The sequence below is a fragment of the Squalius cephalus genome, assembly GCF_949319135.1.
Source record: "Squalius cephalus genome assembly, chromosome: 18".
In the NCBI taxonomy this organism is placed as follows: Eukaryota; Metazoa; Chordata; class Actinopteri; order Cypriniformes; family Leuciscidae; genus Squalius; species Squalius cephalus.
In genome coordinates, this window is record NC_137139.1 from 15,215,372 (window position 1) to 15,230,298 (window position 14,927).

At 38.0% G+C, this 14,927-nt stretch overlaps 1 protein-coding gene across 1 annotated transcript; it reads left to right on the plus strand.

Moving 5' to 3' along the window:
* The first annotated feature begins 6,414 nt into the window (after nucleotides 1–6,414).
* On the plus strand, nucleotides 6,415–10,801 carry krt5 (keratin 5). The gene is made up of 9 exons (XM_079849465.1): nucleotides 6,415–7,193; nucleotides 8,486–8,694; nucleotides 8,805–8,865; nucleotides 8,967–9,062; nucleotides 9,156–9,320; nucleotides 9,414–9,539; nucleotides 9,776–9,996; nucleotides 10,101–10,153; nucleotides 10,274–10,801. The coding sequence occupies exons 1-9, from the start codon at nucleotides 6,639–6,641 to the stop codon at nucleotides 10,525–10,527; spliced, it is 1,740 nt and encodes a 579-aa protein (XP_079705591.1). The 5' UTR covers nucleotides 6,415–6,638; the 3' UTR covers nucleotides 10,528–10,801.
* Nucleotides 10,802–14,927: the final 4,126 nt, after the last annotated feature.

Genomic DNA, 14,927 nt, shown 5'->3' on the forward strand with positions numbered 1-14,927 from the left:
TACATAGGGAAATATAAAAAATGTTTCTCACTATACAGAAATGTAAAAGAATGGTGTTACGATGAACCATGTGCTTTGCAAGGATTTTAGGAGACACCTAAAGCATTCCTCAGCCTGTGCTGACAGGCATCAGAATGTTTCTGCAAAGTTTCTGTATGAGAAGCTGGAAGGCAAAGCCAGCAACAATTAAAAGTCAGGGAGAAGATTAATGTTTCAAATGTTAAGCTTAACTGTCATTTTCATTTTTTCAATATTAAAATACTCTTGCATATAATTGCAGAGAGAACTAATATATATATATATATATATATATATATATATATATATATATATATATATATATATATATATATATATAAACCATTAATATTGCTTTTTAACTCAACATCAAGATTCATAATAAATAAATAAGAAAAGTCATGTATTTTCTCACCATTTTCAACCCCTTTGTGCCTTCACTTGTTCAATGTAACACAATATATCTTTAGCATATCTGTTACAGGTCAAGTGGTTCTTTAATTGTTCATGCTTTCACCCCTAATCGACACCTTTTTTAAATGGTGCATCCATATTTGAACATAATTTAAAAGAGATATTACAATCATTATTTTTTTTTTTTTTTTAATTTTAGTGCAGAAATGACGTGCCTTTAATCTAGATTTAAACTGGGAGAGTGTGTCTGCGCCTCGAACATTATCAGGAAGGCTGTTCCAGAGTTTAGGAGCCATTTGCAAGGATTTCTTAGGTACAACCAAAAGTCCAGACTTTTGTGACATTAAAGAGCATGATAGATTGTAGGGTGATAGAAGATTGGTTAAATACAGGAGCTGAACCATTTAGGGCCTTAGGTCAGTAGTAATACTTTGTAATTGATGTGTAATTTGTAATTGACAGCTGCATTTTGGACTAATTGTAGCTTGTTTATTGAGGATGTAGGAAAACCACCTGGTAATGCATTATAGTTATCCAATCTAGAGATGTGAATGCATGAACTCATTTTTCTGCATCAGAAACATATAGCATGTTCCGGAGCTTAAAGGGATACTTCACCGTTTTTTCATATTAAACTATACAGTTACACGAGTAGTTACACGAAGTATGGTGACACAAAATAAAACGTGGCGCTTTTCTAAGCGGGTAAAAAGGATAACTATAATGTATGGCGGAATAGCACTTGGGAGCACTTCGACTCGGCGCAGTAAAAAGTCACGTTGGTTCTAATGACAGAAGTGAGAGGGAGAGGATTTTTCAGGAGTGACTTTACCGAGCCAAGTCGAAGTGCTCCCGAGTGCTATTCCGCCATACATTATAGTTATCCTTTTTACCCGCTTAGAAAAGCACCACGTTTTATTTTGTGTCACCATACTTGGTCGTGTAACTACTCGTGTAACTGTATTTAAATAGGGAAGACATGGAGGTGTTTGGTCGCTTCTAACTTCATCTCAGTTTGGATCCTAATGAATGAACTGGGCTAAGCTAAGTGCTATCAAAGTGTCGCCGCGTGCCAGAGGAGAGAGGTATGTATCAACTCGTCTTAGTTAAGGGAATAACATAGTTTAATATAAAAAAACGGTGAAGTATCCCTTTAACAATGTTTCTGAGGTGGAAGAAGGCTGTTTTTGTAACATGAAATATGATTATCGAAAAACAAGTTGCTGTCTAATATAACACCCAGGTCTTTAACTGTGGAAGATAAAGTAAGAGTACACCCTTCTAAATGCAAATTTTATTCTAAGAGATTCTGTGTACAGGTTTTTGGTCCATTAAAGGTTCTCTAAGTGATGTTGGGTGACGTCACTTCTTGTTGACGTTTAAAGTATTCCCTCCCTCCTCCTCATCCACGCACTAACCCCCCAAACCCCACACCCAAATCCTTCTTGTCGGTTATTGGCTGGGTTTCGTGGTACAGGTTAGCCCAGTTTGTTTTTCTTGCCGTTTGTGGAGCCTGGGGTGTCTATAGAAATCGCATTATTTTACAGTGTGTTCAGGGGACAGGCAGCTAGCGGATGGTGAGGAGATGTTTGCTGTATGTGACAAAAACTGTTTTGGCCTAAAAAACGCGTGACATTGCTTAGAGCACCTTTAAGTAATACCTTAGTCTTATCTAAATTTAATAGGTCATCCAATATTTGATATCCTTAACACTCTGTCAACTTGGATAATTTCAAGAATTCATCTGGTCGTGATGAAATATATAACTGAGTATCATCAGCATAACAGTGGAAACTAATTTCTAGTTTTCTAATAATATTACCAAATGGCAGGATATTGAAAATAGCAGAGGGCCTAAAACAGACCCTTGTGGCACTCCATAATTTACTGACGTTATCTTAGATTTGCACAAAGTTTTGTTTTCTGGTGCCTTTTGACAGAACAAATAGTTCTCAAAGCAATGAAACTCGAATGAGCGCATAAGAATCTCTTCTTCCTTTCATTCTTAGTTCTTTTAAAAAGCATCTGAATAATTGAAGGCACGCCTATAGAAAAGTGATTATTTAGCAAAGATGAATGTAGCAAACATCCCCACACACTGATCTACACAAAACAGTTGATTTGCACACAGTTAATTATTCTTATCTACAAGATACAATTTATATTATTTTGCTTAGAGGTGTGCACAAGTGAAAGTGTACACAAGGTGTATGGTGTTATTTTTGTATACACAGGCCATTTTCTTCTCTTCATTTACTCCCTTTATGTAATACAAACTGGGAGATTTCGGTCTGCAGAAATCATTTTATGTACACAAATCTGACTCCACCTAGTAGTAAATGGTATTTTATTTCATGAAGACAGTTATTTCATGAGCTCATAAGGCCATGATTTTATGACTGGTTGTAACCATATTTGGGAATTCATCTCAAAGGCTTGGGTGTGGACAAGAAAAGGGTGTGGTTTAAGGGGCGTGGTCTGGAGGGGTGGGAACTTCTTACTCTCTAGTGATTGGTGGGCTTTCATGAAAAGGAAGCCATCCCTTGTTTCAACATGACAAATATGTCTAAGCAAGCATGCAACTCTCAGATTTCAACTTAGGAGCTGCTCTGACTTTCAATGCCATCATAAATTATAGAAGACACTGAAAATACAGGAGACATTATAGTAAACTAGGTAAAAATGTGGTTTCCTGCAAATGTGGCAGCCCAATTTCACTCATTCTTTTGTGAGATGCACACATAGTTATTAATATCACTGTATACTGGTGTAAGCAAGCAGGTTGCAGCAATGTTCACATAGCTTAGGAAATACAACAAAAACCGTCTTTAATCAATAAATCCAACTGACAGGAAATCTCAGGAGATATAATACACAACCACGTTAAACGCAAACGGCACGGAACAGACATAATTAAGGGTTTAAGTAATAAACAGATGTAGAGCTGATTAACAACCAAGGAGACTAACTAGGAAAACAGACGGGCAGGCAGACAGGGAAAACCAAACACAATGACAATAAAACTGAACATAACCATTACAAATGGGGGAATTTACACCTTTTTTTTACTAGCTATCTGATCATGAAAAGATCAAGTGCAAATGTTCTTCAATATCAAGACATCACTGTACACCTTTCTGAAATGTCTCAATAAAAATGAATCTAAAGAAAACAAGAGTCTTTTCCTGTAATCCTTTTTAAGATTTTACCAAAGTTTGTTGCCATAACTTTATCTTTTTATCATTGCAAACAGATAAATTTGCTACAGTCATGGAAGCTATGTAATAAATTATAATGTAAAAGTATGAAGTATCAAGTTCAACAGTGAAAGTTACAAGCCACTGTACAAGACAGTGAATAATTTGTGAATATCTGGACAAATTCCAAGCATTGCGTTATTGGCACTTTTGGGCCCCACCTAATGTGTACAAAAAGAATTTACAGCTTTCATGTCCAGACAATGCAAAACACACTCGGTATGACTAACCGATCAACGATTCACTTTTCTTTGTTGCTCAGTCTGGTGATGCCACACAAAACCTGAATTAAGTCGAGACGATTTTTATGGTTCTTCATGACTGTTGCGTGCCAGACTGTATGATCTTATTCAAGTGAGATCTTAGGTAAAACCAAAGGCACATGAATTTGTGGCTTTAACACAAAAGCGTTTTAGTGAAGGCAAAGCATTTAGAGTTTTTTAGAGAATGCTCTTTAGAGAAATGTCTTGAGATAAATATGTGCATAAAACAATGTCTATTGAAGGAAAGGTATCCACAGACATCAGAGGAAGGAAGACAGAAGACAAGGAATTGGACTGGTCTGATTTTATTAAGGTCTTACTAAGGCTATGTTCACACTATCAGTCCAAATCCAATTTTTGTGCATATCTGATTGAAATCCGATTAGAAGTGTGAATGGAAGTCTATATAGAGTTTTTTTTCTGTAACAAATACAGACTGAAATTTTCTTCAAATATGCCTCGTGCAATCATAATTTAGAGTCAGTTTTATAATATCACTTGTCCTGTTTTATGTTTTTCGCTTTTAATGCAAATGTTACACAAAGTCCTGCCTGAGACGTTGTTGCAAATGCACCATTTTCATTCTTTGGCCTTTTTTAATCTCTTGTGATAGACTGATATTATATTTTGTCTAAATAAATAGCAAATAAAACAGTAAAAACTAAAATGAATCATTTCAAATTCTATCAAGTGAATTTAGGCATCATCAAATTTTAATGTCCAGTATGAAGAATGGATATTTATTCTGATATTTACTAAATATTACATTTAACAGTGTTTTTTTGTTTGTTTTTTTTTAGTATTTTTGAAATATTAACTGTATTTCCGAAAATAGAGGAAATGTGCATTCACAATTAAATATCTGATATATATATATATATATATATATATATATATATATATATATATATATATATATATATATGAAGAGTTCAGATGCAAAGGCCTCTAAGTGCCATCTGAAATTTTCTTCTAGAATGATCATTTTTATCAAGCCCGTATATTTAAGTTCAGTAATTTCACTTAAACGGCAATGAAAATGACCTATTAATTGTCATTTAAGTGAAATTACTGAACTTAAATATACAAGCTTGATAAAAATGATCATTCTAGAAGAAAATTTCAGATGGCACTTAGAGGCCTTTGCATATGAACTCTTCATATATTGATTTCGAGATTTTTTTTAAGGTATTTAGATGGTCCATTTTAGTCATTCTACTGACTTTAATTAACTTTGCAACTACATGTCAACTAACTCTTATTAGAGATTAGTAGACTGTCTGCTTAATATCTGCAAACACTTTAGTTTGCGCTTGTATCACCTGATAGATTGCTTCAAAGAAGAATCTGGGGTGAAACTCCACTAAAACTAACTCAACATCTGACAAAGACTTGACAGTATCACTGTTCAGATCAATAGATTAACGATGGGCTGTGCCATTTAAATGCACTGGGGGCCAAAATTCCATATAAAAAATGTTTATTAGAGTGACTCCTGAATTTTTACAAAGAAATATACCTGTTTTTCCCCTCGGTAACAAGTGGCTATGCTTATAAAGGCCCCTGCTAATGTATTAGCACTCTCATGTCATGACATTCTCTCTTCCTGCTCTACTTTGTCTGATAAATATTTACATGGTTTCTACATTAATCTCTCAGACCTGTCCACTTCAGCAGCAAGTCTGCAGCTCTAAACCATTTAAACATGATAAGGGTGATACTGACATGCTAACAAAAGCAGCACACGTTGCTAAATAATGCCACCTAAGGACAGCTACAAAAATAACCACACTGCTCTTGCAGGCACCATGTACTGTTGTGAGTTCTGACACTTACTTGTAACTATCAATATGAAAACAATGCTGTATACATTCCCGTTAAAGTTTGCGCCATGTGTTTTATTACGAGATAACATAAAAATCTACTTTGCATGCAACTGCATCAGCCCTCTGGGAACCACAGAACAAGGTGGTGAAGTAGTGTTCGTGACAGAGCCATTGAGGTGAGAGAACAGTAGCTTGATTGTTTGACTGGAAAGAGGACCCTGCAGGTCACAATGGCTTTCAGGACGAGCGCCAAGCTTCAACATTCAAGCTCTTCATCAAATATTCCCCTATTTCATACTCCTGCACGCTGCTTAAAGCAAACAGAGAGCCCTGTCCCTCCCAAATTCATGAAATATGCATGGAGTTGTTTAGTTTGTCATGCGTTAATTTATAGAATGCCATCTGGCCAATAACTATGGTGTTTTGGATTACAGAGCACTAGTAAAATACAAAAGTTTTGTAGTAGATGCAAAAAGAGAATGTGTAGAATTTCAGGAAGTTTTGAGCTTGTTTTTCTACTCCCTGTTCCTTCTTAATCTCTTCACTTTATGTGAGTGTGTGTGTGTGCATGTAAGGTAGGGTGTGGCCCTTTCTGCTGAAAGTACTCCCATACCAGCCTAGCAAGATGGGTGTATGTATCACTTGGAGAGGAGCGAAAGGACAGGAGCCTGAGGCTGAAAGAGGAGTGGCCAGATGAGCCCCTCCCGTGGCACAAGAGGTATAAAAGCCTCTGCACTCATTGAAGAAGACACTTAGAGGGATTTAACTTTCCTCTTAGTGAGCTCACCTGCTCTGGATCTCTCTGTCTCCTCCTGCTCTTTTTCTGTCCGATCCTCACCCCCTAATAGACAACAGCAGTCATGACTTCGATCAAATCTTCCTACACTTCCAGTGGTGGAAGCATGAGCGGCGGTGGCGGCTTTGGAGGAGGTGTTAGGAAGAGCTTCTCTAGCATGTCTGCCAGCGCAGCACCCATGGGCGGCAGGATGAGCTCTGTGTCAATCCGTCGCTCTGGCGGTGGCGGTGGCGGTGGCTTTGGAGGAGGATCTGGACAAAGCTACAGCTACAGCATTGGCGGCGGCGGTGGAGGTCTAGGAGGTGGCTACGGCGGTGGTTCTGGATTCGGCGGTGGTTCTGGATTCGGCGGAGGTGGATTCGGCGGTGGTGGATTCGGCGGTGGTGGATTCGGCGGTGGTGGTGCAGGATTCGGCGGTGGTGGATTCGGCGGTGGTGGTGGTGGATTTGGTGGAGGATTCGGTCAAGGCGGTATGGCACCCATCACAGCTGTCACAGTCAACCAGAGCCTCCTAGCTCCATTGAACCTAGACATCGACCCCAACATCCAAGCTGTCCGCACCCAGGAGAAAGAGCAGATCAAGAACCTCAACAACCGCTTTGCTTCCTTCATTGACAAGGTTAGTCTTCTCTTTGCAAACATACACAGCTGCACAACACAACAATCTGATCTTGCACATCTGACATTTTGACTATTCATTTGAACATTTGATTTACGTGCACACATTTCATGGGCCTTCATATGATCTGGGTTCTGCTCATTAAATATTTCACAGCCAGTCACTTGCACCCAGAAATCCTGCTAGTGTCAGATTCAGTGTAACAGTAAGCACACACAGTAGGAGACTGGGTGCCATTGCATATGCCACCTCTGCATCATTATCACTCAACTTCAGTCAAGCAGTCAAAGTCTATATCTTAGCACACGTTTGAGTTGCTTTCCTTGTATACACTTGTTCTTGTTCTTTGAGGGTGAGTTTGGAAACCCAAGCCAGATGAGATCCAATGACTGATCCAATCCAAATAAGGGCATGGATCAAGTTTTTCTTCTGTCCCTATGGCAGCAATGCAGATGTTTGTGTGTGACAAACGAGTATCATCTTTAACTCTTACTCAAAGTAATACCTGGCATAAAAAGGTCCTAAAAGTCTCACTGCAGTAACTTCATGTAGGTCTTAATAATCAGTTTATTTTTTTCTTAAACAAACCTAGTTTCCTATTTTGGATAGTTTTCCTACCTTTGGGTAGTTCACTATGTGACCACACCTTGTAAATTTCACCCCCACTGTAGGTGCTACGCCCATTTGTATGATTCTGACAAGATATGATCAGCAATCATGTAGCTCAAATAACTACTGATGTCATCACTGCTTTGTTCTTTTCATGTGAATCCTGCAAGTTTAAAGTAATTGTAATTTTGTAAATTGTAATTGTGATGTTGTACACATTAGTAATTATATTCCATGAACATGCAGAAGGGTGGGTACAGTTAGCACCTGAGGGCAAAGGCGTGCCATATGATCTCTGTTAAGGCTTGCCATTTGGCACAGGTCTCCTAGGAGCCTCGCCTTTATGCCAGGAGGGAAACATTGTTTTAATAGCACAGAGAGTCTAAACATGTTGTGGTGTCATATTTATGATCTCAAAGGGGAGTGTTCATATTAACAGGACAGTTACTCCAAGAGGTTGTGCTGGCTAACACGCCATGTCACATATGCTATTTTTTTTTTTTTTTTTAAGTTGCCAAAGGTGTGTCAATACAAGTCTGGATATGCAATAAGAGGTGTGCTTGATAATTACTATAGAAGACACATCCTGTGGCATAAGTAATGGCATATCAAAAGATCTTGATGCCTTCTTTTCCTAAAAAAGCCATATATTCAAATCCTTTATTGGTTTATTTCAAATACAGGTGCGCTTCCTAGAGCAGCAGAACAAAGTGCTTGAGACAAAATGGAGTTTGCTGCAGGACCAGACTGCCACCCGCTCCAACATCGACGCCATGTTCGAGGCCTACATCTCCAACCTGCGCAGACAGCTTGATGGGCTTGGTAATGAGAAGATGAAGCTAGAAGGAGAGATGAAGAACATGCAGAATTTGGTGGAGGACTTCAAGAACAAGTAAGTACAGTAGTTGTGCAAGAACATGTTCAGGGTTCAATGAACCACACTTTGTGTGAATGGTATAATTTCACAATGAATTTGCTAAAATGGAAAACTTATCTTTGCAGATATGAGGATGAAATCAACAAGCGTGCTGCAGTGGAAAACGAATTTGTCCTGCTCAAGAAGGTAATACCTTTGGCTGCTTTCTTGGCCCTTGGTTATATTTTTACAATTATTTTGATTGTAGAGTCCACCCATTATATTGAGCTTTGTACATTTCTTTATAGGATGTTGACGCTGCTTACATGAACAAGGTTGAGCTTGAGGCCAAGGTTGATTCCCTTCAAGATGAAATCAACTTCCTTAGAGCCATCTTTGAGGAGGTGAGCGTTTGATGGAACTATATGATGACTGCAATGCTAGTTTTCAATGTTAGATTTATCTCAATGCCTTATACCTTATCCTTGCAATTTTAGGAGCTGCGCGAACTCCAGGGACAGATCAAAGACACATCAGTCATTGTGGAAATGGACAATAGTCGCAACCTGGACATGGATTCCATCGTTGCCGAGGTCCGTGCTCAGTATGAGGATATTGCCAACCGCAGCCGCGCTGAGGCCGAGTCGTGGTACAAACAGAAGGTGAGAAAAAGACTTTCAAGCATCAAACAAACACTATTTTTAAGCAACCAACTGACAGATCCTAATGACAATGTCCCTCTTTTCACCTTCTAGTTCGAGGAGATGCAGTCATCGGCCGGCAAATATGGAGATGACCTTCGCAACACCAAGGCTGAAATTGCTGAGCTGAACCGCATGATCAGCAGACTTCAGAATGAAATTGAAGCTGTCAAGGGACAAGTAAGTAGTCTTTTAGTCTTTAGTGTTAATCTTTGGATGAGGGTTTGGCCTGAATTAGATTGCCAACCAAATCCTTAGTGTGTACTAAGTGTACTTTCAAATAAAGGTTTCTCCAATTATCAAAACGTGCATGTTATGTTGGGAATAATGTAAAGGAGTTCCTACAGAAGAGGACAGGAATAATGTAAAAGTGCTGCTGAAAACTAAAGTTGTAATGTCTTCTTTGAATTGATCAGCGTGCCAACCTGGAATCTCAAATCGCTGAAGCTGAGGAACGTGGAGAACTGGCAGTGAAGGATGCCAAGCTCCGCATTAAGGAACTGGAGGAGGCCCTGCAAAGAGCAAAGCAGGATATGGCGCGCCAGGTGCGTGAGTACCAGGAGCTCATGAATGTCAAACTGGCCTTGGACATTGAGATCGCAACCTACAGGAAGCTTCTGGAAGGAGAGGAGACCAGGTCAGTCAATTTTCTAATTTGAAAGCTTAAGTATGTTTTTTTTTTCTCTCTTGAAATTCGTCTTTATATAGACATTGACATTTCTTTTCTTTTCTTTTTGTCAGGATTGCTTCTGGTGGCAGTTCCGCAACCATCCACATTCAGGAGTCATCCAGCAGTAAGCTTACTATATTTTTTATCTTTACCTTAGATAAAAATACATTATCAGCACATAATTTGCAGTAATAAATTGCATTGGTGTTTGGTATAACTAATGTCTTTGTTTGTTGTTTTACAGGTGGTGGTGGCGGTGGCGGCGGCGGCTACGGATTCGGTGGTGGCAGCAGCTACGGTGGTGGCGGCGGCGGCGGCGGCTACGGTGGCGGCAGTGGCTTCGGTGGTGGCAGCGGCTTCGGTGGTGGCAGCGGCGGCGGCAGCGGCTTTGGATATGGCGGTGGCTCCAGCATGAGCATGAGTGGCGGCGGCGGCGGTGGTCAAATCTCAATGTCCCGCTCCTCTGTAGTGCAGTCCAGCCAGAAGCGCCGCTTCTAAACTCGTCCACCCAGTTCCCCCTCCCTAATATCATCTACCACCTGGGCAACAATATCTTTTCACTCCACATTTCAATGTCCATACATTCTTTTATGTGTTTAACCCCCAAAATCCACAGTGACCCAAAGAGACTCTAATGTCAAAGTGTTATATACTGTACCTGCAGAACGGCTTGTCACATTCACCGTGATGTTTTTGATTCTAGTTGTTTCCTCTTGGCATCACTCCTCATCCAGAGTACAAATTGTCCTTTAGGGGATGCACAATCGGAAAAGAGCTAATCAGAGAGACAAAGCATAGAGCTCAAGTATTTTTTCGGGCTGAATAGCTTTTGTTGCTCTGTCACAGCACGTAAGCATTAAATGCACATAAAATAAATGGCTTTTCAACTGACTTAAAATTCCTTGTCACTACAACCAGAATTTATAATGCTTCTGCTTCATTATAGTGCAACAAAAGCTACTCATTTGAGATTTTACTTCCCACAGAGAGGAGTAACTTTTACTTTTTTCTTTCCCTGATTTTGGATGATGAGCTGATGAGCTGTTCTGTCAAAATTGTTGTATTCATCCAACCATGTACCACATGGAAACATCAATAAATCAGGGTTACATACAATCACTTGTCTTCAGTTTTTATTTCATCTACCTTTCTCTTTTACACAACATAGGAAAACACAAATGCAACTTAAATTGATCATTTAATCATAACTGCTATAGAGGTATATGAGTCAATAATATACAGTATTGACCTCAATCAAGAAAAGGAATATAAAAAACAAAGTAGTCTATGGTTTCAAACACCTTTTATACCATTTTCACAAAAAGTTTAAATCTAAAAATATTAGGTAAAAAGTGATTACACATTTAACTTAAATATTAAATACATGTGAGTGTACACATATCAATCATTACTTTAAAAATTTTTTTTTAATTTTTCAAATATTACAAATTAATTAATAATTGTCCTTAAGTTTTTGGTGAGCTGCAACACAAAAATTTAAATACATTCTACTCAATAACGATTTTTTTTTTCCTCAAAAATTTCATTCTTTTAATTAGCTGTTTTGTTTTCATTATTATAACAGGACAGTTGTATCACCCTGAAATTTTAGACCCATATTTAGAATTCATCCTTGCAAACATAATATTCGGATTATAGACAAACAGCATCAGACAAAAAAACAACAAAAAAACAACATTTGTTTGTTTTTGATGGCTGCAACACACTCCAAAAAAGTTGGGACAGAGGCTAAATAAAAGTGAAAAGCTTATAGAATATCCAAATTAAACACTTATGAAACAGTCCAATAAGTATAAGTAGGTGAATTGGTAATAGGTGAGGGTATTTTTTATAATCATAATCATTTGTTAACAAACAAGTATTCATTACTTCAATGAGCTCATTGTTTCTGCATTAAATTATTACATTGTTTAAATTAATACATTTTTAGCTACCTGTGTTTTGTATATGTATTATGTACATTTCTGAAATACATAACTTAGACAGTTACCTCTGATAACAGAACACTCTAAATTGTAATATGGACTCATGCACTTTCTGTAAAGCTGCTTTGAAATTATGTGTATTGTGAAAAGCGCTATACAAATAAACGTGAATTGAATATTATGATTGAGTGTAAAAGGAGCATCTCAGTCTTTGCAAGCAAAGAAGGTCATGGCTCATCACTTTGTGCCAAATATCATGAGAGAATTGTCAAACAATTCAAAAATCACATTTCTAAATGCAAGATTGCAAAGAATTTAGGTCTCTCACCTTCTACCATACATAATATTGTGAAAAGATTCAGGGAATCCACAATCCAGAGAAATCTCAGTACATGTAAGGAAAGGCAGGAAACCTGAATGTGCATGACCTTTGAGCCCTCAGATGGCATTGCATGAGAAACCATCATGCTACTCTGTTAAATACAGCCACATGGGCTCAGGAGTACTTTGGAAAACCATTATCAGTTAACTGAGTCTGCTGCTGCATCCAGAAATGCCACATGAGTCTCTGTTACACAGAGAGAAAGCTATACATCTGTTCAATGCAGAAATGCTGGCGAGTTCTCTGGGCCCGAGCTCATCTCAGATGATCCGAAACACAGTGGAAATATGAGCTGCGGTCAGATGAGTCAACATGGACCATCCAGACTTTCATCAGCGACAGGTGCAAAAGCAAACATCTGTCATAGTATGAGGGCGCATCAGTGCAAACGGCATGCGTGACTTGCATATGTGTGAGTGTGAAGGTACAATATGTGGAGACATATTGGGATTATAGAGACATTTAATGGCATCAAGATGACATAATTCCTGGGAACCAAGGTCTCATTATGCACATGCTAAAGCAGAGTGGTTTCTAGACACTCTACACCATAGGGATGTGCTTGAGTGCCTGCCTGCAGTCCAGATCTGTCTCTTATTGAAAATGTATGGCCCATCATGAAAAGGAGAATGAGAACCACAGACTGCTGAGCAGCTGACTTGTATAAGGCGAAATTGGGCCAAAAATACCCATTAATATTACCCTCAATTCCCAAATTTCCCAAACATTTAATTAAAAGGAAAGGTGATGTGAAACGTTGGTAAACATGTTCCAACTTTTTTTGAAGAGTGTTGCAACCATCAAAATCAAATTTCGCTACACGAAATACTCTTACGTTAGTCAGTGAAAACTTTGAAAATCTTTTCTTTGTACTTTTGTCAGTTAAATAAATGTTAAAGAGAATTAACATATCACAGATTCTTGATTTTCTTGCATTTTACAATACGTCCCAACTTTTCTGGATTTAGGGTTGTACAAACAAGAACATTTCTTATTCTAGATCCATAAATGTGGCCTGTTACAGACTGTGGGGAACACATGTAAAAGGTTTCAAACAGAAAATCTAAAAACTCATATTGATCCATCACTGCTCTGAATATTGACTAGGTTAGGAGGACATGTCGCTGGTGCAATAGGGGAAAATGACACACTTCTGGTGGTGATCGTCGTCACCTCAATGAGTTTAAAGGGCAACAGACGCAATACACTCAGATAACATGCGGGTTACAAAAGTACACTTCAGGGAGTTAAATATCGCCGTTAAATGTACACTACACGTTAAACATGTGTTGGCTAAACAGATAAACACTACCCAAACACAATTCCAAACACGTTCCCATAGGACCTAAAACCACACCTGACTGAGCAGAGCCGAAATATCTGGTTACAACAGGCAAACTAAGCTTCCATTCAATGAGGGTTTAGCTAGCAGGTCAGTTAGTATTACTCGTACTCCTTTAAAGGACAATTCTGTTGTTGTTTAAGTGGATAAACCTGATAAAAGTGTCCTTTGAGAGATAACTACCCTCTGTTGAAAGCCGTTGATTGATTTATCAGAGTGAAGACCTCGCGAGCAGGTCAAATAATACCAATACAAACAAACCTGATACAGCTTCTTGACACACTATCATCCCGCAGATCCAAAATCAAATATACATCTTTAACGGTGCAGGAAATATCAAAGCAGTTCGGAATTGTTCAATGGAAACTTGTAACTTAAAATTACTAACTTTACTTACTACCTAATAGCGTCCCCTAACGGGTATTTGTCAATTTTACTACGTCTAACTAACGCCCGATTGTTTATTAAAGAAAGCATGGGTTAATATCAAATTGCCTATATATATATATATATATATATATATATATATATATATATATATATATATATATATAAATGTAAAAAGAAATAAACAAGTAAAAATACAACAAACAAATACATGAGTAAATAAATTAAAATTAGGTTAGGAGTAGAAAAGGATCACAGCTAAAAATGTAATTAAAAGAAACTACATATTTTCCTAATAATATTTTAGATATATTTATAATATTACAGTTTTTCTCGATTGCTTAAACACATTTCTTGATACTATGCCTCGTATTCTCAAAACTGTAAACACAAATCCATAACGTCTCACCCAATTCCCCAAACATCCTATTTTCAGGTCAAAATGAAGCTCTGTACTCAAAACCATCCACTCTTGCTGAAAAACCAAACTTTGCCCTCAGACAGGACACACAAGCCCTCACAAACACACACACTACAACACACTGGTGCAATAAATTCAAAACAACATTTCCAAAACTGGTAAGTTATGTTGCTTGGTTCCCCCATCACAAACCTTTTCACATGATGAACACAAAAGACACAACCAATGGATACATTGGCACATTTTTATTCATTCATGTACTACACAGTACAACACACACACAACAAAACAAAAAAAACCTTTTTTTCCCTGTTTTACTTTTTTTTTCTTTTTTTTTTCTCCTCTAAATTTTTTTTAATATTTACTAAAGATGTGTGTGACCATCATATGACAGTAAAAGAGCACACACAAACCTTATTC